This window comes from Oreochromis aureus, linkage group 23 (assembly GCF_013358895.1).
Source record: "Oreochromis aureus strain Israel breed Guangdong linkage group 23, ZZ_aureus, whole genome shotgun sequence".
Lineage (NCBI taxonomy): Eukaryota > Metazoa > Chordata > Actinopteri > Cichliformes > Cichlidae > Oreochromis > Oreochromis aureus.
This window is the reverse complement of record NC_052963.1, coordinates 44171435-44191758: the sequence shown is the minus strand read 5'-3', so window position 1 is coordinate 44191758 and position 20324 is coordinate 44171435. Positions and strand designations below refer to the sequence as shown.

The window sequence follows — 20324 nt, the reverse complement described above, 5'->3', positions numbered from 1 at the left end:
AAGGATTTATTCGTATTGAAATGACCTCGCCTGGCGATGTCTGTTCATAAATAACGAGGGGAAAAAAAAGTCTTTATCAGCCAACCTTTGTAGGGAAACAGCGCCCCTTAGTGGGCCGAATGAAACAGGAAGTGATCGAAATCACGGTTTCTATACATTGAAAAACGAGTGAAAGACACTTTGTGTCAGCGTGCAGTGTTTGGTTTGTTTGCCTGAGCTGCAGCCGATCCTCCCTTGGCAGGGCTGTTTCTGGCACGGCTGGTTGCTCCAGTCTGCCTTCATTTTATCGCAGGGCTCGCTGCAGCTGAACTTGGCTCACATTTACTGAACATTAAGCACAGTCCAAAGGTTTCCCCCACGCTGTCACTGAAGTTTACTGCGTCTATAAGGTGAGCATCAGCGGGCACATTGCTGTCTTGAACTGCAGGACGTTTGAGTGATTTTCTTCTTTTTTTTTTTTTGAATCCTTGAAAGCTCTCAGATGGATTCCGCGTGGCAAAGTGTCCTGTCTGTACACCAGAGGATAGTCGACAATGGAGGTATGATATCGATTATTTTCCCACATGTCTGTTATGCTTTTATTGCTTTTTCTTTTTGCATCTCTGTGTCTCGTGTGGTTGTAGGGGAGACTTTCAGTGTAAAAGGAAACCTTGTCTTAGTCTATTGAATGAGTGGGAAGATGCAGATGTGCTCCAGAGCTTGGCTTCACAATGACTGCTCTGTGGTTTTTGCCACATGACTGGCTGATTGAGCGTGACACTTTTTATCTTGTTATTATCTTGTTACAATTATTATTATCTTTGTAATAGACATAGAGGAGCAGCAGGCATTCAAGCTCACTTCTCAAGAATGTTTATGGAGAAAACTAGTTTCTTGGTCTTAGCTGCTTGTTCATAAATGCTTGAAAACGGCATGAACATTATTTTTACAAAATGTACACTCACTGGCCAATTAGGTACTCCTGTTCAACTTTTTTTGTTAGAGAAATATTTAATCAGCCAATCACATGGCACATGACATAGTTATTTTTGCCAGACAACTGTATTTACACTTTATAGAGAATGGACCAAAAAAAAGGAAAATATCCAGTGAGCAGCAGGCTTGGCTGAAAAATGCCTGGTTGGTGTCAAAGGTCAGAGGAGAATGGCTAGACTGCTTCGAGCTGATAGGAAGGCAACTGTAACTCAAACACAAAAAATAAAAATCCCTTGAAGCAGATGGGCGCCACACCTGTCAGCGAAGAACAGGAAACTGAAGTTACAGTTTGCACGCTGAACAACAGAAGACTGGAAAAATGTTGCCTGTAATGATGAATCTGAAACATGCATGAATACCATGAACGCATGGATCCACCTTTCCTTGTATCAACAGTTCACACTGTTGAAGGTGGTGTAATGGTGTGTGTGGGTATTTTCATGGTCCCTTAGTACCAAGTGATCATTGTTTAAACAGGTCACTGTGCTCAAATGGCCTTCACAGTCCCCAGATGTCATGAGAGCACCTTTGGGATGTGGTGGGTTAGGAGAATGCAAGCGGCTGTGTGATGCTCTCATATCAACATGGACCAGAATCTCTGAAGAATGTTTGCAGCACCTTGTTGAAATCTGTGCTGTGAAGAATTGAGGCAAAAGGTGGTCCAACACGGTACCTAATCAAGTGGCCGGGGAGTGTATAATTAACTAAGTTACAGCAAAGTTCACTTTTTTGCATTTCCTGAGCAGCCTTGAGACAAAAACCACATCTCAGGAATCATTGGTGAGAATTTTGTGAAATCACAGCAGCTCCTACTATCATTAATTTACTTTGGATCTTTCCTTTAACACATTTGTTCATTTTTAAATTATACCTAAAGTTCCCTAACCTGCAGTTCCTGCTATCTAGACAAGAGAACGGACCCCTGGCTGTTGGTCTACTCCCCAGTCCCGGTGACGCTCATCTTCCTGCTTTATCTGTTTATAATCTGGGCCGGCCCTCGTCTGATGAAGCACAGAGAACCCTTTGAGCTCAAAGTGGTCCTCATTGTTTACAACTTCACCATGGTTGGCCTGTCTGTGTATATGTGCCATGAGGTGTGTTTGAGCTGCTTCTTTGTTCTGTTATAACAGGAAACCTAATTAACCAACCAGCTTATGAGCAAAGCAATGATGTGTTTGAACAGTGGCACAATGTCTCTATACTTGCATCTGTGCACCAACTTAATGAATTCAAATATTGGTTGGGTTCAGGTCAGGAAGAGATTATAGCGCTATAGGCATCAGACTACTACATGCTCTTTTTATCAGCAGTAACATCATCAATAAACACCAGTGAACCAGTTTAACTCGCAGTCGTACATGTTTTTGTCACAACATCTCCTCAACCAAAATAGCCCCTCTTAAATACGGTGTACCTCAAGGCTCTATTTTGGGTCCTGTCCTGTTCGCACTGTATTTGTTGCCATTGGGTTCCATCTTCGTGTGGTACAACATTTCATTCCACTGCTTTGCTGATGATCTGCAGATTTATCTGCCTTTAAAAGCAGGGTCAGACCATCCCCAGCTCTTATTACGCTGCCTTGATGACATCAAACAGTGGATGTCCTTAAATTTTCTAAAGCTAAATGAAAATAAAACTGAAGTTGTCATTTTCGGCAACTTTAATCATATCATTAGCACTCTGGGCCCCCTTTCCTCCTACTGTAAAACACATGTAGAAAACCTCGGTGTCGCCCTTGATGGTTCTCTTAAATTGAATAAGCAGGTGAGTGCAGTAGTCCAATCCTCCTTCTTTCAGTTAAGACAGCTAGCCAAGGTAAAGCCATTCCTCCCGGCTAACGTCTTTGAACGTGTCATTCACCTTTTCCTTACTTGCAGATTGGACTACTGCAATTCATTGTATTTTGGCCTCGATCAGGCCTCCATTCATCGTCTTCTGATGGTCCAAAATGCAGCTGCTCGCCTGCTAACTGGTACCAAACAGAGACAGTATATAACCCCAGTTTTAGCTTCTCTACACTGGCTTCCTGTTTCCTACAGGATCCAATTTAAACTTTTATTTTTTGTTTTTAAGTCACTTAACGCCCGAGCCCCTTCTTACATGTCTGAGCTCCTCTCTGTTTATGCTCCAGGATAAACCATGAGGTCTTTAATTTAATTAAACAATTAATGCTGTCCATCCCACGGACTAATCTCAAATCTCGTGGCGATAGAGCCTTCTCTGTGGTGGGTCCCAGACTTTGGAATAGTCTTCCCCTAAATATTAGATCTGCACAAACACTTGATCAATTTAAATCACTACTAAAGACACATTTTTATGCCCTGGCTTCTAACATGCTATGACCCAAGCATTTTGGTCTTATTTAATAGTCTTAGTTATTGTTTTAATCCTTTTACTGTCCTATCATTGTTTTATATTGTTATTATTGTTTTACATCATTTCTTTTTAATGGCATTTTTATATTGTTAAGTACTTTGTGCAGCATTATCTGTCTGGAAATGTGCTATATAAATAAATTTGACCTTGACCTTGATATGACAGAGCATTCTGTGAAAAGGTGGTCCGTCTAAATGCCCATTCACAATCACCTCTAACAGTGGCTCGAGTCAGTCGAGACCCGGCAACACTGCTAGACCTTTGTTTAATAAAATCACTCATTGGTGGAGGCGCCAGACCATGCATAACTTTGTATATAAGACAGGCAGATTTAAATAATTTGAAATTAGTAAAATTTAGAAACTTGTATTTATCTAAAATTTGACAATGGTGATATGAAAAAGGTTTCTTATCTAATATTTTCAATGCTCTTTTGTAGCATACTTCGATTGGCCCAGTAGCAGCAAAGCTCGTATAGGACCAACTTGTAATACAGTATTCAATATGAGCCAGTATCACAGAGTGCAGGAATGTAATCGCTGCTGTGTCTGTTAATGATGTGCGGATATGTCTAAAGTTCTGTATATTAACATTTACAGTTTTCACTATTTTTTTAACGTGTTTTTTAAAGGATAATTTCGAGTCTAGTAGCACTCCCAAATACTTAAATTCCTCAACATTAATTAGTTCTTGTTATTCAGGTATTGTCATTTTCATATTGGTCATAAAAAATGAGGACGTGAGCCACACAGCGTCGGCTATCGGACTACTTAAAAAACAGAGGAACATGTTTAAAAAAAATCTATTTGCTCTCCTTGAAGTGCTACTGCAACATCTTCATTAACACCTTTCATTACAGCTGAAAATCTTAGTGTCAATAACCCTCAATTTTCTAATCACTGAAAATCCAATGTGGTGGTGTACAGATGCAAACTTTCCAAATACTTTCACCTGACTGTGTGACCCAAAGCAGACATGTTAAAATACTTCTGGTGATCATACAGTTATTAATAAATTAAATACTGTATTTTAGAAAGTCTTGTTTCATGACATATGTGAAGATGAATAACTGCCTGATTATTTTTAGTTCCTGGTTACATCCTGGCTCCTTAACTACAGCTTGCTGTGTCAGCCTGTAGATTACAGCACCAGTCCGCTGGCAATGAGGGTAAGAAAGCTGTGCATTGAGTATATTATGTGGTTTGTTTTTTGTGTGTGTGTCTGTTCAGAAGTTTGATCCCTCACAGGCTGCTTATCATACCTGACATACAGTTTATACAAAAGTTACACTTTTTCCTCAGATGGCCAGAGTGTGCTGGTGGTTTTTCTTCTCTAAGGTCATAGAGCTCAGTGACACGGTATGTATCTACACAGTCCAACCTAAGCTATTCCTCTGATGCACTCTTTCCTGATCCTGTGTGTCACAGCAGCATCCCCTCTGTACCAACTTCTAAATCTTCCCTTTAAGTGTTGCTTGTATCTCCTGATTGTTTTCCATCCACTCCACCCTGCTCTTCTCCACCTCTTCACCTTTTCTTCATCCTCCCTTCCCACTTGTTCGGGTCAACCTGGTCCGTACTGATGCGGTTTGCACACATCATAGTTCACGCTTGCTTGATATGCTCTATCAGCCTGTCCATTGCCACTGGAAACGGGAAAGGCTCAGAGTGTAACTGAACCTTCATCTTAAACCCATCTGGCACTCTCAGGATCAATGCTGAGACCCTCTTTGGAGGGTCCACCACATTAGGTGCTGTTCAAAAACAATGAGATTGGTTAGTACTTAAAAAATGTTGTAAATGTTTGTTGGCCCTTAGACATTTTCAAAGAATAGAACAGCAAGTGGGGATGCAGTCGAGCAGACAATCGTTGCTGTAAGGCTAAAGCAGACGGTGGGGTTCAAGTCCACACTGTTAACATTTTTTTTAGAGTAGCAAGTGGGAGCATTTTAGAGATATTTACTCGAGTGAGTGCTTTTTTTTTTGCATATGCGATGGACTTGATCTTAACATAAGCTATCGGAATATATCATTCCACGTTGCCACTGATGCTGACTGTAAGTTTTTGTTTCTGTCAGAGAAAGGTGAGGATGTTCCAAAGCTTAAAATTATTAACATTGTGCTCTTCATCACATACGTCTCTGCTACTCTCTGTGCCCTCATGCAGTACAGCTCTTCCTTTGCGACAGTCTTGTCTGCACCTAAAACCCCAAAGGCACAGTCGTACTCTTGGGAATTTCCTTCTCTTTTTTCCAGTAATCATACAATGTCTCACTTTCCAAGTAAACCTCACTGCTCCTCCTACACATTTCCATTCTATCTGGACCAACCGGCTTTGCATTTGTTTTCAATACTCACTGCTGCCCTTACTCTATGATTTAACATTCTCTCATTTGCTCTTATTTTCTTTATTCTTCATCCCTGAAAATTACTCCTTTTGATTTCACCCTTGTCACCTCTCAGTATGTTTCAATATTTATGCTTCCTGTTGCAAGTTCAGTTCCTTTCCTTCTAGCCCTTAGTACAAGCACTTTTCTCCTTCCTTATGCTATAGAGTCTGTGTCTGCTGTAGCTGCGAAGAAGAAAAAACAACAACTTTTGTCTGGTCCTTTATTCAAGGCATAGATCACCATAGCAACTCTCACCTTATGTTTGATTTGTCATATCTTTATTTCCCTCACATATGATGTAGCTACAGATGGGGATCATTCACATGTTAGGCGATTGCATAAACTTGCATTGCATATACACTGCTAGCTGTAGCTCTTTGCGCATTTCTCTGTGTACAGCTCCTAATCATCCTGCGGAAGAAGAACAATCAGCTGACGTTCCTTCATGTTTACCATCACAGTACTATGATCTTCAACTGGTGGTCGGGAGTAAAGTATGTGGCAGGCGGACAGTGTAAGTACTCTGATACTGAAATATTTTGTCCTCAGATTTGTGACCTCAAATCATTCCCCAAAACAACCATAAAGTCCACTAAGAGTAAAATTAGCTCCACTGCTTGTACTAGCTTCTCCCTTTAGGGGTCGCCACAGTGGCTCATCTACCTCCACCTCCCCGATCTCTGGCATCCTTCTCTGTCACACCAGCCCTCTTAGTGGTCTTCCTCTTTCCCGCCTGCCTAACAGCTCCATCTCCATAATCCTTTTTCCAATATATATGATTAAATCAGCTTTTCTGTGTTGAAAACCTTTTTCTGTTGTTTCCTGCAGCGTTCTTCGTCGGCCTGATCAACACCTTTGTCCACGTGATAATGTACTCTTACTATGGCCTGGCTGCACTCGGTCCTCACATGCAGAAATACCTGTGGTGGAAACGGTACCTGACATCTCTGCAGCTGGTGAGCGTCTCCAGCTCTGTAGTGAGATATTTAAAAATGTGCACGCCAGCATGTTTGAATCATTAAACTGATCTGAACTGTGTCGTCTCTCCAGGTGCAATTTCTCCTGATCCTCGTGCACACAGCGTACAACCTGTTCGCAGATTGCAACTACCCTGATGCCATGAACGCTGTGGTGGTTGGTTACTGCATCACCCTCATCATCCTCTTCAGTAACTTTTATTATCAGAGCTACCTCAGGAAGACGAAGAAGCACAAATGAGACGCCGCGATGAGGCAACACACAGCTGAAACACAACGGTTTAAAAAAAATACATATATATATACATTATACATAATGTACATTAACGGTTTATTAAAAAAAAAAAAAATCTGCAGTACTTCTCAGTGACCACTGGAGGGCACAACAAGTCCACATTGTGAAAGTTTTTCTCAGGGTGCTCAACACACAACTCGCTCTGGGGACTGACATTGCACAATATTTCAGGCTATAAATGCATTGGTGTGTTGCATTTGTTACGTTGTTGTCTTTATAAAAACAAACAATATAATAAACACAGAACAAATGTGAGCAATCTGAAGCATCTGTCATTTATATTCTTTTTAAAAAAAAGAGACACTGTGTGATCATTCAATTATTTATTTCTTAAACTGAGGAATTACAAACATTCAAATGATTGCTGTAAACAAACTGTACATTTTATACATATAATAATAATTATAATAAAGTAGGATGGTTTCTCTGCATTATTGCAGAATTAATGAGCCCAAACCCTCCCGAGATAAATCCAAAAGCCAAAAAAAACTACTTAACAAGAGAAATCCAAACTTTTTTTTTTCCCCCACTGATAAAACTTCACTGCAAAACGTTATATTCTCCTCTACACGTCAGTCTAGCACAGACGTGTAGATTACCGAGAAAAAACACAAAAAGAGGAGAGGAGAGGTTTGTGGTGTTAAAATGAGATATTGTATGTAGAAGCTCAAGCTGATTGTACTGTCTGTGTGCAAGTTTTAATGTCAATGTCATTTAATAACATTTAATTCAATTCAGTTTTTTTATATGGCGCCAACAACTGTTGCCTCGAGGCGCATTAGAGAGTAAAACCTGTCCCATCAACAACATCATTTTTTTCCAGTCGTGCCCAGCAGTTCGCAGCCTGGTAATTTGGACCTTTAATCCAACAGGATTTTAGTTTTTCAGTCTGAATGCCAATTAGCATTAATTAGAATTAATTTAAAGACTGCAGGAAGTTTCCATAATAGAAATAGAAATATCTGACTGTTTTCATGATGGGGTGCCCCATTATCAGACTATTCAAACACTGGTGTCCTTTTTTTAAACTTTTTGTAGTCTTTTGCTTATTTTAGTGTTATTACTCGTACATTGGCCTTTGAAATTATTCATGTTGTACAAAAGAAGTCAGTATTTTTTTGCTGGAACTGATGAAAGCAGATGCAGCTGGGTAGGCGCAATCATAAGTAGACAGTTTAATATTTTAAGGAGTCATGAGGGAAAAAAAAAGGTTGGGAAACACTACCATTGTTTTTGAAACTGAAGCCATTTCCATTCAGTGTCACAGTTGCATTTACATTATATTTAACCTTATTTTTTTCCACTTTGTTGGTTTCTGTCTTGCACTTAAGTCAGAATAACCCACTTACAATGTGATCTTTGTTCTGTTTTTGGAAAAATGAAACCAGAACTGAAGAAAAAAAAAGATCTAAGTGCGTGAGGATGCATGAGGAAGGACTGCGGAGTAGTGTGGTGAAGCGTGTCTTGCTCCAGTGTTCCTTTATGTCTCTGTGTAGATGGAGGACATGTGGCTCAAGCTACGGTCAAAGCTGCCCACCTGGAAGAAAATGCTATCCTCTGGGCTGGATAAGAACTGGCAACCGCCGCCTCCCTGCAGCTCCTGGGTCAAGCTGAAGCCTTCAGGGAAGAACAGTTTGTTTAATATGCTGATTAAATGGTGATACTTGCAGCTCAGCCTGTACACAGGCTAAGAGGACAATCATCCTCACCTGCAGAGCCGGTGTTGCTTGTCGACATGTGGAAGCCATTGGGCTGATGGGAAGTGTAGGTGTGAGAATCCCCCGGGACGTGGACGCCACCGACTGTCTGCTCCATCCTGTAGGAGTCTCCGAAATGGAAGCAGCTCTGGAAGCTGCCTTGGTATTCTAAGAAATGTTGGAGAATTGTAGAGGGAGGGGAGAGAGAAAAATAGAAGCTGGACTTCATCAATTGCCATTACAGAGGGACTGTTTCCACTGTCACTAAGCGCCCGGTCCATCCAGCTGAAACGTAATATGGATCTTAAGTTATGACAATGCTATATTTGTGTTTGTGCTAACACTGCCAGGCTACATGGTATGTAGCATTTGTCCCCATCGTCTGAGTTTGTGATCCAGATCAACCGCAGGAGTCATGATAATGGGAAAGCAGCCCTTCCTGGTGCGCATTTACGCAACTGGCTGACCACAGCGTGGTTTGAGAGACGTCCATGTGTAGATCTTTACAGTGAAAACAGTGTTTAAGGCATTAGGAAAAAAGCTCGGGAGTGACAGCTGAACCTGCCATGTTAGGACGCTGAGAGACGGCTGAATACACGAGCCAGCATTTTGTTGGCTAATTCAGCTCGAGGAAAAGGCTTCCGGCATGTGGTTTTCCCCACTCTGTCTCTACGACTCTAATCTCTCGCCGTCCTAAAAATGGTCTGACAGAGCTGCGGGGCTGTATCGGCGCGCTAAGAGACAACTTCCTCTCTCTCTTATGTGGCAGCGAGTGGTGCAGCTTTTGGAAGAGGAACACAGTTGGGTTCAGGCGGTAATTATATTCAGGTGATCTGTTCCTATCATAGGAAATCATAGAGTTACTGAATCACCTGCCACAGGAACCATTTTAGGATATTAAATTGAAACATGCAGGAATTGATTCAAATTGAAGCCAAAACAGATTTCCTGAAAGAAGTTAAGCTGCATTCTGCGTTGAGTTTTGGGGTTAGCCTTACCGTCGCTGGCAGGCTGATGTTGGTGATAGTGAGGGTAAAGCTTGTGGTGAGGGTGGACATGCTGTTTCTCCAGTGGAGGAGGCGATGTCCCCGCTGTCTTCATCCCAGGAGACAGGAGGGAACCCGACACCCTGAAGCAGACACAGAGAAACTAGGAATAAAAAGCTCTCAATTTAAAGTCATTCCTTTCTTGACGGCCTCAGTAGTTCTCAATAAAATGCTTCATGCACTGTGACATCCCAATCAAAGCCGGAGCTGCATGCCGGCCTGCTAACCACATGATCCAACAAACCCAGCGGAGCAGTCAGTGATCCCGCGCACACATAGAAGAAGAAACAGTCCAGGCATGTGGAAACTTGGGCTCCCCACACCTAATCTTCCTCCTACCGCATATTATGATCTTAAGTCAACAAACAGCAGAGTGTGCATTGAAGCGAACACACACCAGTGCAGTAACCCTTGGCTTTGTGGCCCGGGAAGAAAAAAAATACTATCCCTGTTTACCTTCATGACATTTAAGTGAAGAAATATTAAGTTAACGTGTTTGAGACTTTGTGGACTCCAGCCTGTGCAGATATTGATATTTTAGGTAAAGATCTGTCTGTGCTATTGGACCCATTTGTCATTCGATACAGCAGCAGCAAATCTCCAAGCTTCACACTGTGCCAGTCCTGGCTAATATTTAAACAGAGTTGGTTTTTCTTCAATCTCTGCATTTAAGAGGCGCACTCTGTGCTGGAAAAGCCACAAATATGACATCAAATCTTGAAATCAAAGCAAAATTATGAAATGTTTTTGCTGCCAGTTGAACTGATTTACTCAGCAAAATCTACAGTATGACATCAGAAAACTGCAATGTGCTTCATCACCACATCTTATTGTCTAACGTGAAGTTTCCTGCTGTCATGATGACTATGACCCATCTATCCATCCATCTTCTGATGGTAGCAGTTTAAGCAGGGACATCCAGAGCCCCCAGCTCTGCCATGGAGCCAACAAGGTGCTCCCAAGTGGGCCACCACTGGTCTCACCCTATCTCTAAGGGAGATCCCATTTCTGCCATTTGTATCAGTAATTTCATTATTTTGCTCAGAGCTCACGATCACAGGTGAGGGGAGGGAGGTAGCTTGACCAGTAAAAATGCACAGCTTTGCATCCACCCTAAGCTCTCTCTTCATCCAATAAAACATATACAGAGTCCGTATTACTACTGATGCCACACCACTCCGTCTGTCAATCTCCTGATCTCAAAGATGATTAGCATTTCAATGCAATTTGAGTGTTCAAGGTGTTTGTCTAGAACAGTAACTTATAACTAAATCACACCTGCAGTCTGACTTCATTACTAACAGTTTGAATTTGTTTCCATTCCCTCAGATTTAGCCCTGATGTTGATGCTGCATACTGAGAAGTAATGAAAGAAACATGATAAAAATGAAGGAAGGAAGTTGCTGGTTTGGTAGTCCTAGTCTTAAAAGTCTAAAAATAACAAACTATAACTTTGCAAAATATATGCTGGGAGTTTACTGCAAGTTTACTCTTAATGACCTTCAGCATCGTATGGACTGGCGTGGACACTCTGCATCCTTTGCATGCTGACTTTCAGATGCCTCCAACACAATGGCGATTTAGTCTCCCCATAAAACACACAACCAAGAGTTTGCTGAGGTTACCGCACTGACCTTTGTTCCACTAAAGTTAGGGTTGGTTGTTTATTGTTAAGGACAAACTGAGGAGCGGGGGCAGACAGAAAAACACGCTTATTCGTTCTTTCGCTGACTCGAAATGGAAAACACATCTACCACCATCCCAAAATTTAAATGGCTGCAACACTTTTTTAATCAATAAAACCGACCAAAATATAAAACAAATGAAAGAAGTAGAGCCAAGGGTGAAATGAACGATACGTGACTTGTTGATTATTGATGTTCAGAGGTGCTGGAAGGCAGACTCTACCTCAAGACTAATGGTTCCCCTGTTTTCAGACAGCTTCAGTTTTATATTCAAAGCAAAGCTGGCAGAAAAGTGAATGATTATTCCTTTACTGTAAAGGCTACATCAGGCCAAGTTTAAACAAACAGGAGGAAAAAAAATGGATTTAATGTATGCCTTCATCACATCATGGTAATAAACGCATCCAGAAGCAGTAAGAACCAGGTCTGGTATTTATTCAGACACTTGCCTGGATGTTAAATGTTCAAGTTTACACAAAACTCAAAATGAGCGATTTAACGACTTAATGTTGTACACTTGACATTAACTTAATGAAACAGAAAGCTGGTCCAAATCCAGACTGATGGGCAACAGACCTGCTTTTAAAAAATGGAGCTGCCCAATCGCCTCCCCAAATATTCAGCAGCTACTTATTACTGCATATCAGGAATGCCAACACATAAACTGCTGCTGTGTTACTATGTGCCGCTGTGCTGCAGGGGCATATGGTTTGCGCTAAGCGCTATATGACTGTGATGACAGAGAGCTGCTGGAGGCAGCTGAGCCCAGAGATGACTGCTCATTGCTGGCCTGGCTGGAGCCTGCTATATGACCTACTGCTCCATGCACGAGGGGCGTCCCACCCAGCACTCAGTAGCTGGCAGAGGCTTCGTGCGGGGCATTTGGCAGAGAGCACCTCCCGATCAAGAGGAGACGGTAAACGATGTCAAGCGAAAGTGCAAAAACTTGGAAGGCTTTCTTGCTGGGGCTGAATTATTTTACATTTTATTTAGTCGTACATCGCTTCAGGCTCCACTGCTTCTACATTTATCACGGTGCTCATCATAAAACTGGATCCAGAAAATACTGTTTGGCTTCGGTTCTGTAGGAAAGGTCGTGTTATTGCTCCTGTCTGTTCACCTGTGTCATAAATGTAAAAACAGTTCCCACGAATTCTGGTTGAAAAACAGACCCTGAAGCGAGTGAACATGAGAGTAACCATGCTTACTTTTACTTAACTTGATTCCTCTTTATTTTACGAGGAGAATAAAGAACTTTTATTGTTTTATTTGTCAGAAAATGGCAAAGCAGATAAAGGTTTTATATAGAAAGAATATTGAGCTTATGAAAGTGATTATTTTTACATCTTAGCTCACTAATTAAACTCTAATAACACAACTGAATATTTTTATTTAACTGCTTTTGTATCTTTTCATGCGTCACTCAGGTAGATTTTTGTAAGGTAAAGGACTATATAGCTACTTTAAGTATTGTAAAAACTTTCTCAAAAACTCACCTTGAAACCTTGAAATACAAGGTTTGCAAAACTATCAAACAAATACAACTTCAAATCGAGGTGGCAGGATTGCTGATTATTAAGGATTTAAGGTGCCTTCTCCTTGTCAGTGTGACTGCCCTTGACTTTGGAGCCCATCAGTACCAACCTGATGATGCTTGTGTGACACCTTGTGTGACTCCAGCCCTGGAGAAGCTAGCTCTGTGAGCCTGGCTAATCCACGTGCTGGCACGGGGCCGCTGCATGGCCATGTGTTCCTGCAGAGAGCACCGTTCCCCCAGGAGCTGCTGTCAGCACAAACTCAGGAAACAGTTATACTGTTCATATTTTTACAAGCTGCCTCTATGTGTAGCTAAAGTGAATCATAAGCTAATCACTGCCAGCTGCCTCAGGCATTGCTCTAGCTTGCTAGCCACTCAACCTGAAGGTATGAGGGGAATCTTTCATGTGCCACATTAATCTCTCCCTGAAATTCATCTTCACTGACCATCCTGCACGTCTCTGCTTTTCTCAGTCACCCCACCTCTGTCCTAATGTAAAGACAGAGGGATTTGACCCCTGACCTTATGATTTCTGAAGCCAGAATAGGAGGGGAGAGTAAGCTGAGGCTTTGATATTTCTTTTACAAAGAACGAATTTGAAGATTTCAAAAATGCTCACATACTGATGAATAATGTAAACTTTGACCTGTGCTGGAAAAGGTTTACTTATAGAGATGGGAAATCGTTGCTCATTTCAGATCAGAGGCTTTTTTAACTTGAGTGGATGGTTTGTGAGTAAGAGGAATGAGATTCGGTAGGTGACTAAACTCTGCCGTTTGAAATGCTACCAGGAGATCAGAAGGACATTCAAACCTGGACTGTTTGAAGCCGCCCTGAAGTCATAAAGTTGCTTGTACTCAGGTATGTGGGCATGAACGTCATCTCCGCTAGCCTGCAGCTATTGTCCAGAAACATTACAACTCATCTTAATAAAGATAAGCTACCCGTGAAGTCTTGGCTCCCTGCATGGAGGCATGATGGGATGGAAAGTAACCTGAAGATTCATGAACAGTGCTGATCTGCTCCTCGTTTATCTTCCTTCACCTGCAGCTAACTGTCCCACTAGGGAGCGGGAATAAGACCCTGTTCTCCACAGGCCCTGCAAACTCCCCAAAACACCCTTCGCCTCCCCTCTCGTCTCCCCCCACTTTTTTGCAGCCGACCATTAAGCCCCTCTGATGGATGACAGGGGCTTCTTTGGCACAGATCGGTGGGAACGCTTCTGTTTTTGGTTAGCAAACTAAAACAGTGTTTGAGAGACAGACAACAGCATCCTGGTTAAAGCTAAGCTAAAGCTAAGCCAGCCCCGAAGGCCCCAGCCTCCGTTAGTCCCAGAAAGATATCTGCCCCAAACTGAGCAGATCCACCTTTAATCACTATAGTCTCCTACTCGGAGGAATTCTTACTGTAAATCATCTGAATCTTTTCTCCCAGTTAACCGTTTGTGTAGTCGGGTTAATTGAAGGCAACACATTATTAACTGAGGACCGCAAAATGAGTGACTGACCACATACTGCCATGAGCGACTACCTCAAAAATGCTTTTGTTTGGGTTTTGAGACTGACACTCATTTTCTGGCTCGTTGGAGAACGATAATGGCTGGAAGAAAGACAGTGTAGAGTTACAAGCCGTGAACGTGCCCCCTTCTAGAGCGGGAACTCTTAATGTAGCTCTGTGCCGACTGTGCTGCCACTCTAATCCAATTAGCCTGTGTCAATCACTGCCGAGGTATCAAACCGCCTCAGACTAATATTTGCAGAGGGGCTCTAATATCAATACGCAGGTAAAGGCTGCAGCTCCCCACCCCCTCTGCAATTATATAACCACACTTGGGTGAAGCAGTGAATGACAACATTTACCACCCGTCTCTCTGTGCTCGGAGGCCGCCGTGGTCGAACAACCGTTTCTGTGAGAGGGGCCCACTTGTGCCACAGTGATTCTAGATGTATTTTAACTGGCATATCCTTATATTAGCTTCAGAAAAATGACACTGGTATTTACAAAGTAAAAGGAGTCTAAATGGCCCATTTGAGCCAGGGTAAACACATTTAGCCATGAGGTCAGAGGCTGCCACACTGGAGCAAGGTTAGTTTGATAATTTTGTCAAAATGTTTAATGTCCTGCTAAACCGTTTGGGGAAAAACAAATGCAGTGCTGATATTGACTTTGGCAACAGCCTGTATACTTAAGGCTTTAAACATGTAAATCAAATGCTCCATCTTCAGGCAAATGCAAGCAGACATTTCATGTGCGGCGTGCTGCAGGTCTGACGCCTCGCCCCCGCCCTCCATCTATACCGTGTGATCAACAGATAGAGCGCTACAGCATGCGCCTTCGTGAAAACTCTTTCAGGTCATCTGGAGTTGCTGAAATGTGCAAATTTGGGAATTGCTGTCGTTTTAATGCAGTGCTGTCATCACATTACTGGGGACACAAAGATGTACATGAAAAGGGAGATAAGTCATTGAACCACTTGGGTTACATATGCAGGTAAAAAAGGGGGACTATCACCAAGCTGCACCAACATGTTCCTCATCAAGTACGGACAGGAGCAGACACGGTCCGACTCTCACTTCCAATATGTCACCCTGCCTGTGTAGCCGAGTATCCCCTCCCAGAGTCCTTTTCACTTTCCATGCCTGTGCTCGCACTGCTAATTGTGCGTGCTGCTGAGAAAAGAGCCACAGAAACCGCGAGGTAATTTTGACAGGCTTCTCCTTCTGCTTTCAAGGCTTGAAACAACACACCAGCTTCCAGATGCTTCCAGGCCATCCCGACGTCTCTTGAGCGCCGCTCGGACGTTTACATCCAGGCGGTTTCACCGCTCTGCTCGGCTGCTCTGTTTGTGCTGGATGTCGAGCGGTCTGCTGTACCTCACACCCCAATCATAACCAATCACGTGTATTTCCTGGATATGTAAACTCGCCCCCACACACGGAGACACACACATGCACATAAGTACAAATGTATGTGCAGCTCTTTAAAGTAAGGAAGCCATCAAAGATCATTCTGTAATATGCGGGTGTTGTATATACACCCACAGAGCGGACCACAGAGTTAAAAGAAAGCATGTTTATGTAACACAATCACTTTTGTAACACAGTTTATGATGCTTGATTCCATCCACTCTTTCTCAATGTTATTAAACTGTACAGGACTGTTTTCCTTCCCTACCTCCCTGGTTTTTAGACACATTGCTTTAGCACAGCACACACTGTGCCTCCTGACGACACCCGGTTCTGTAACTCTGCTCTGCAGGCTCTCTGGGGAAATCATCAGCACTAATAGGAAACATCCTGCAAATCACACACATGCACACACTCAGAGATGCATGAGAGGAGCTGCTCGAGCTGTTGTTGAGCAAGGCAGTCGCACCTCGAAGAGCTGCGGGTTTTGTGCGTCGTCTTTTGAAATGTTTGCGTCGACTTCAAGCGGGAGCTCTGTAAAGATACAGTTAATTAATGAATTCCCAGGATAATGGATTGGTTCAATGGAAGCACATTTGTCTTGACTAAAGATGTAGCAACACTGGTATTCTTACTAAACCGTATTCAGTTTTATTGCTTCTTAAAAGTATCTCCAGATGTGCTTATTTTCACAATTACCTGAAAGATGCATCACTGATTTAAACGTCATTTTGTTGCTTGCATTTGTTGCATAGCTGAACAGCAGCAGTATATCAAGGTCTATAAATGTAATCTCGAGGTTTTGTGTTTTTAAAGAGAACCGGTTGATGGTGAAAGAGCTCACAGAACATAAACACAAGAAGACGACGCTATCACACTGCTTTGATACTCTCACCAAAGCTGGTGATGTGTCACATTGACCGCGTGGTGACCAGCACTGCCCGTCTTCCCATGAGGGACGTCATAGGGGTCGAGAAGTTGATTTTGTTTCCAGTAAGAAAGCCAAGATGGGTTTGTCAGCAGGACCACGAGGCTTAACCTAACATGAGCTAAGAGGGTTCGGCCGGGACTCGGGATGATAAATAGGTGAAAAATAATGGAGGCAGAGGGTGTAAAGTGTAATCACAATATCAGGGGAAGTCTTAAGAGAAGAACAGAGTTTGCACTGTCACTGAACTTTGTCATACACGTTGTTTGTATGCAGTAAAACAAACACACGGTGTCCTTTGACCTTTTCAAAACATGATGTGATATGACTTCAATTATATGACAGAATTGTGACAAAGCCATCCATGACTGTTTGTAGGATTATTCATTCATTAATCAGGTTCGTGTTTATATTTCCCACCCTTTATGACACATCTCTAGTTTTCCAGTGACCCAGACCTTCGGAGTGACATACCTCAACATCTAAATACAAATCAAGGGTTTGTTACTCACCCGTCTCTCGTGCCGTCCATGGCAGCCAGCGGGGACAGGTGGTGAGGGCTGCCGAGGTCTCGATCCAGTCGGTGCTGTCGGGTTGGCAGGTCAGCGGTGGAGCCAGAGTTGGGGGTGGGGGAGAGCAGCTCCACTGGGGTGCTGTGATGGGGGGTACTGGAGCCAGTGTACAGGCCTGAAAGACAAACAAAGCTAATTCGGTAAACGTGCCAAATAAACTCAAGGCCCCCGTGCTTCATCTCTCCTTCGAGCAAATTAAAAGCCATTTCATGGCAACAGGATTTTGTTTTGACAACTTTCATCCAATCAGTGTGCTTCGTAAAATAAAAAGTTCTGTGTTTGCGCTGTTTGTAATTTAGGGTACATTGTTTGTGCTGCCACAGGGACTGGCCTTGTTTGTCCTTTTTCGTATTACACAATAATAAACTAAAATGTTACATGTGTTCCGACAGTGACTTTGAACAGTAGGTCCTTTAAAAAGAGGACTAAAGCTACAAATATATGATATATGTTAAGGAAATCTGCAGAAGAGCATGTGATAATTTGCTGACTGTTCCAATATGTCTTTTACTTTTTGATCATTTCAGTTTTTCCAAATGATATTACAGTTACATGTTGTTGATGCACCGGTCTGTGGGGGCATTATTATCTTCTTTTACTGGTTGCATGTTGCCAACCTTTTCTACTGTTTCAAGCTGCAAACTGTTATTAAATACGGACCCCTTTTCTTCTTTGCAAACTAGGAACTGCAAATAATAACTGTCACAACTGTTTTTACTATTATTAGCTTTAGTGAAAATGCTTCCAAAGCCCAATTTGACAACAAAAAATGAGCTGTTTTGTCCAAAAATGAATCCCAGGGGTGTTCATTTTAAAAAGGATACAAAAACGAGTACTTGGAACTGTTACTTTGTTACTGCTATTAACATGTGGCTAGTTAGACTTTGGAGATCCACACGACTGTGCACAAGTCTTGAGCCTTCCCTCATTTCTGTATATTTTGGTTCCAAGGAGCCAGGCGCTCTTGTAATTTTCTAACGCTTTATTTGGCCCATTTTACAAGCACTTTTTAAAATGACCCCAACTCCATTGCCTTTTGTGCCAGAGACAAAATCCAAACTGTTTCAGAAAGAAGAGAAGATGAACTTTACGGGGATGCTTGGTGTACTATGGTATCACAACGCACTGTCCGAACACACACAGGAAAAAAATCAGCCACGTGCGCTTCACATTAACATACATATATCCATCATACCTGTATAAATCTTGGTCAATAAAGGGTTAAAGAGGTCTTGAGCAATATTTCTCCAGGATTTCTGAAGGTCTGTAAAAGTTGTCCTTTGGACATTGGTGCTTTTTGCCTCATTTTCAGTCAAGTCCTTGAACCCAACCGTTTTCAGAGGAAGATGGCAAACAACTTAAAAAATGAAATTTTATCTTTAGGCCCTTTGCTACAAACAGCCTGTCACAAAAACACACATTTTATTCTAATTTCTTTAGTTAAAAAAAGGCCAAAAAAATAACACAGTCTGACTTACACAAAATAGTATTTTTTGCACCAACGAGGTGATTCTCACACAGCTATAACACTTGGCATTTATTGACATGGTGTTCAGTGTGTTCTCACAGAACTTGAAGAAACTGAAGAAGCGGAGGACGTGCCAGGGCTAAAAAGAAAAGACCACCACCAAAATCTACACCAGATGGACAGTATCTCAAAGTCATGTTTCAACCAGTTTAATCAAAAATCATTCCTCCACAGGGACAAGAACTGCCTGCCCCACTGTGGACAGTCTTGTTAAGCAAGAGTCAACTTGATCTTTCCTTTTTTTCCTCTTTGCATCTTCTGCTAAGTTTAGCAGCTGATTTCTTTCCCAGCATCCAAAAGGCGAGAAGCACATTGACTGTCTGGGCCAGTTAACCGGCGACGAGAGCAGGAGACGGGAGGAGATGAAAGGAAGAGGAAAGATGGGTGCTCCTGGTTTTGCAGTTTTCAGGCCCAGCTGTTCTCAAGTGGAAGCATGCCGAGGCCTGATCTGACAGCGCTCTGAAATGGTTACAAGCTTGATTCATTACCCCGAAATCATCAATCACAGACCTTAAATGTTTTCCCCTTTAGCCCCAACATCTGCTACCACACCGGCAAAACAGTCGACAAATAATGGCTGTGATTGCCTCAATTTCATCACTGGTTCCTTGTGGAGGAAGACAAAAAGGATCTGATGTTGCTCTTTAAGAGTTAGAGTGGGATTATGTACCAAAGATGCTGTCGAGCGGATTTGAAAAGCTTCTTGTTGAGTTCAGGAAGAAATCTCTGTGAGAAGAAACCGAGAGCATAGCAGCAGGAGCACATAAACCTCTGTACTAAACTATGATGAGTCCTTCCTCTGGTTAATCAGGGAACACTCTAATTATGCTCTATAAAACAGAGAGGGGGGGTTCTCGTAAGTCTTGCTGCAGACATGTGAATAGGAACAGACTTATATGCAGTGAACAGGAAAACAAGTTTAGCTCTGACTGGAAGCATGACTCATTTTCTGCTCCACAAGTGTTAATGATGGGATGGCTGCCCACTTTGGCCCACTACTTACATGCATCCTATTGGCTCTAGAACAAAGAGAAAGTCGCGTAAATAGAGATCCTGAAGTCTAACCTTTTCTGACCTCGAATAACACGGCGTCCTTGACTGCTTTGGCTCCTCTGGGGCTTTAAATGATTTAAACCAAGAGAGAAAGCAACTCTCAGAAAGAGAGGGGAGCAGGAGGTAAAGAGCCAAGACTCAGAGGCCTGGTTCCACATTCAAAGAAAAGTTGAGCTTTCATAGTCATCAACGGTGCGCCGAGATCCAGCAACAATAACAGACAACAGTGGGGAGCCTGGCTGTGGTAGAGGCAGAACACAAGGACAGATGTGTCCATAAAGGGAGGAAGCTGCAGGGAATCGCTCTTGTCTTTAGGATGGTTATAATCCATTTATCTCTCTCTTGTTCCCAATTCAGTGT

At 42.4% G+C, this 20324-nt stretch overlaps 2 protein-coding genes across 8 annotated transcripts in view; one reads left to right on the top strand and one right to left on the bottom strand.

Annotated features, from left to right (window-relative positions):
• The first annotated feature begins 126 nt into the window (after positions 1-126).
• Positions 127-7277, top strand: elovl8b (ELOVL fatty acid elongase 8b). Of its 2 annotated transcripts, XM_031756532.2 has the most exons (8): positions 127-389; positions 475-539; positions 1882-2069; positions 4439-4519; positions 4653-4709; positions 6140-6254; positions 6569-6696; positions 6791-7277. In XM_031756532.2, the coding sequence occupies exons 2-8, from the start codon at positions 482-484 to the stop codon at positions 6956-6958; spliced, it is 795 nt and encodes a 264-aa protein (XP_031612392.1). In that variant the 5' UTR covers positions 127-389; positions 475-481; the 3' UTR covers positions 6959-7277. The 2 variants fall into 2 exon arrangements, with proteins under 2 accessions (XP_031612392.1, XP_039462605.1); XM_039606671.1 differs by lacking the exon at positions 1882-2069.
• A 50-nt stretch (positions 7278-7327) lies between these two features.
• The window catches only part of LOC116333314 (zinc finger protein GLIS1), an 82304-nt gene continuing 69307 nt past the window's right edge, over positions 7328-20324 (bottom strand). For all 6 annotated transcript variants that reach the window (XM_039606666.1, XM_031756520.2, XM_039606669.1 and 3 more), the window contains 4 exons: positions 17324-17498; positions 9708-9838; positions 8722-8877; positions 7328-8629 (listed from right to left, as the gene is read on the bottom strand). In XM_039606666.1, the coding sequence (XP_039462600.1) occupies positions 8493-8629; positions 8722-8877; positions 9708-9838; positions 17324-17498 (599 nt within the window). In that variant the 3' untranslated portion in view covers positions 7328-8492. The remainder of the gene's footprint in view (positions 8630-8721; positions 8878-9707; positions 9839-17323; positions 17499-20324) is intronic.

Bases quoted from the DNA above. Each gene is read 5' to 3' on its own strand.
- elovl8b (XM_031756532.2), top strand. From the start codon at position 482: ATGGATTCCGCGTGGCAAAGTGTCCTGTCTGTACACCAGAGGATAGTC. The intron at 4,710-6,139 runs GTATGTATCTAC...CTCTGTGTACAG, and splicing joins TCATAGAGCTCAGTGACACG to CTCCTAATCATCCTGCGGAA. The intron at 6,697-6,790 runs GTGAGCGTCTCC...TCGTCTCTCCAG, and splicing joins ACCTGACATCTCTGCAGCTG to GTGCAATTTCTCCTGATCCT.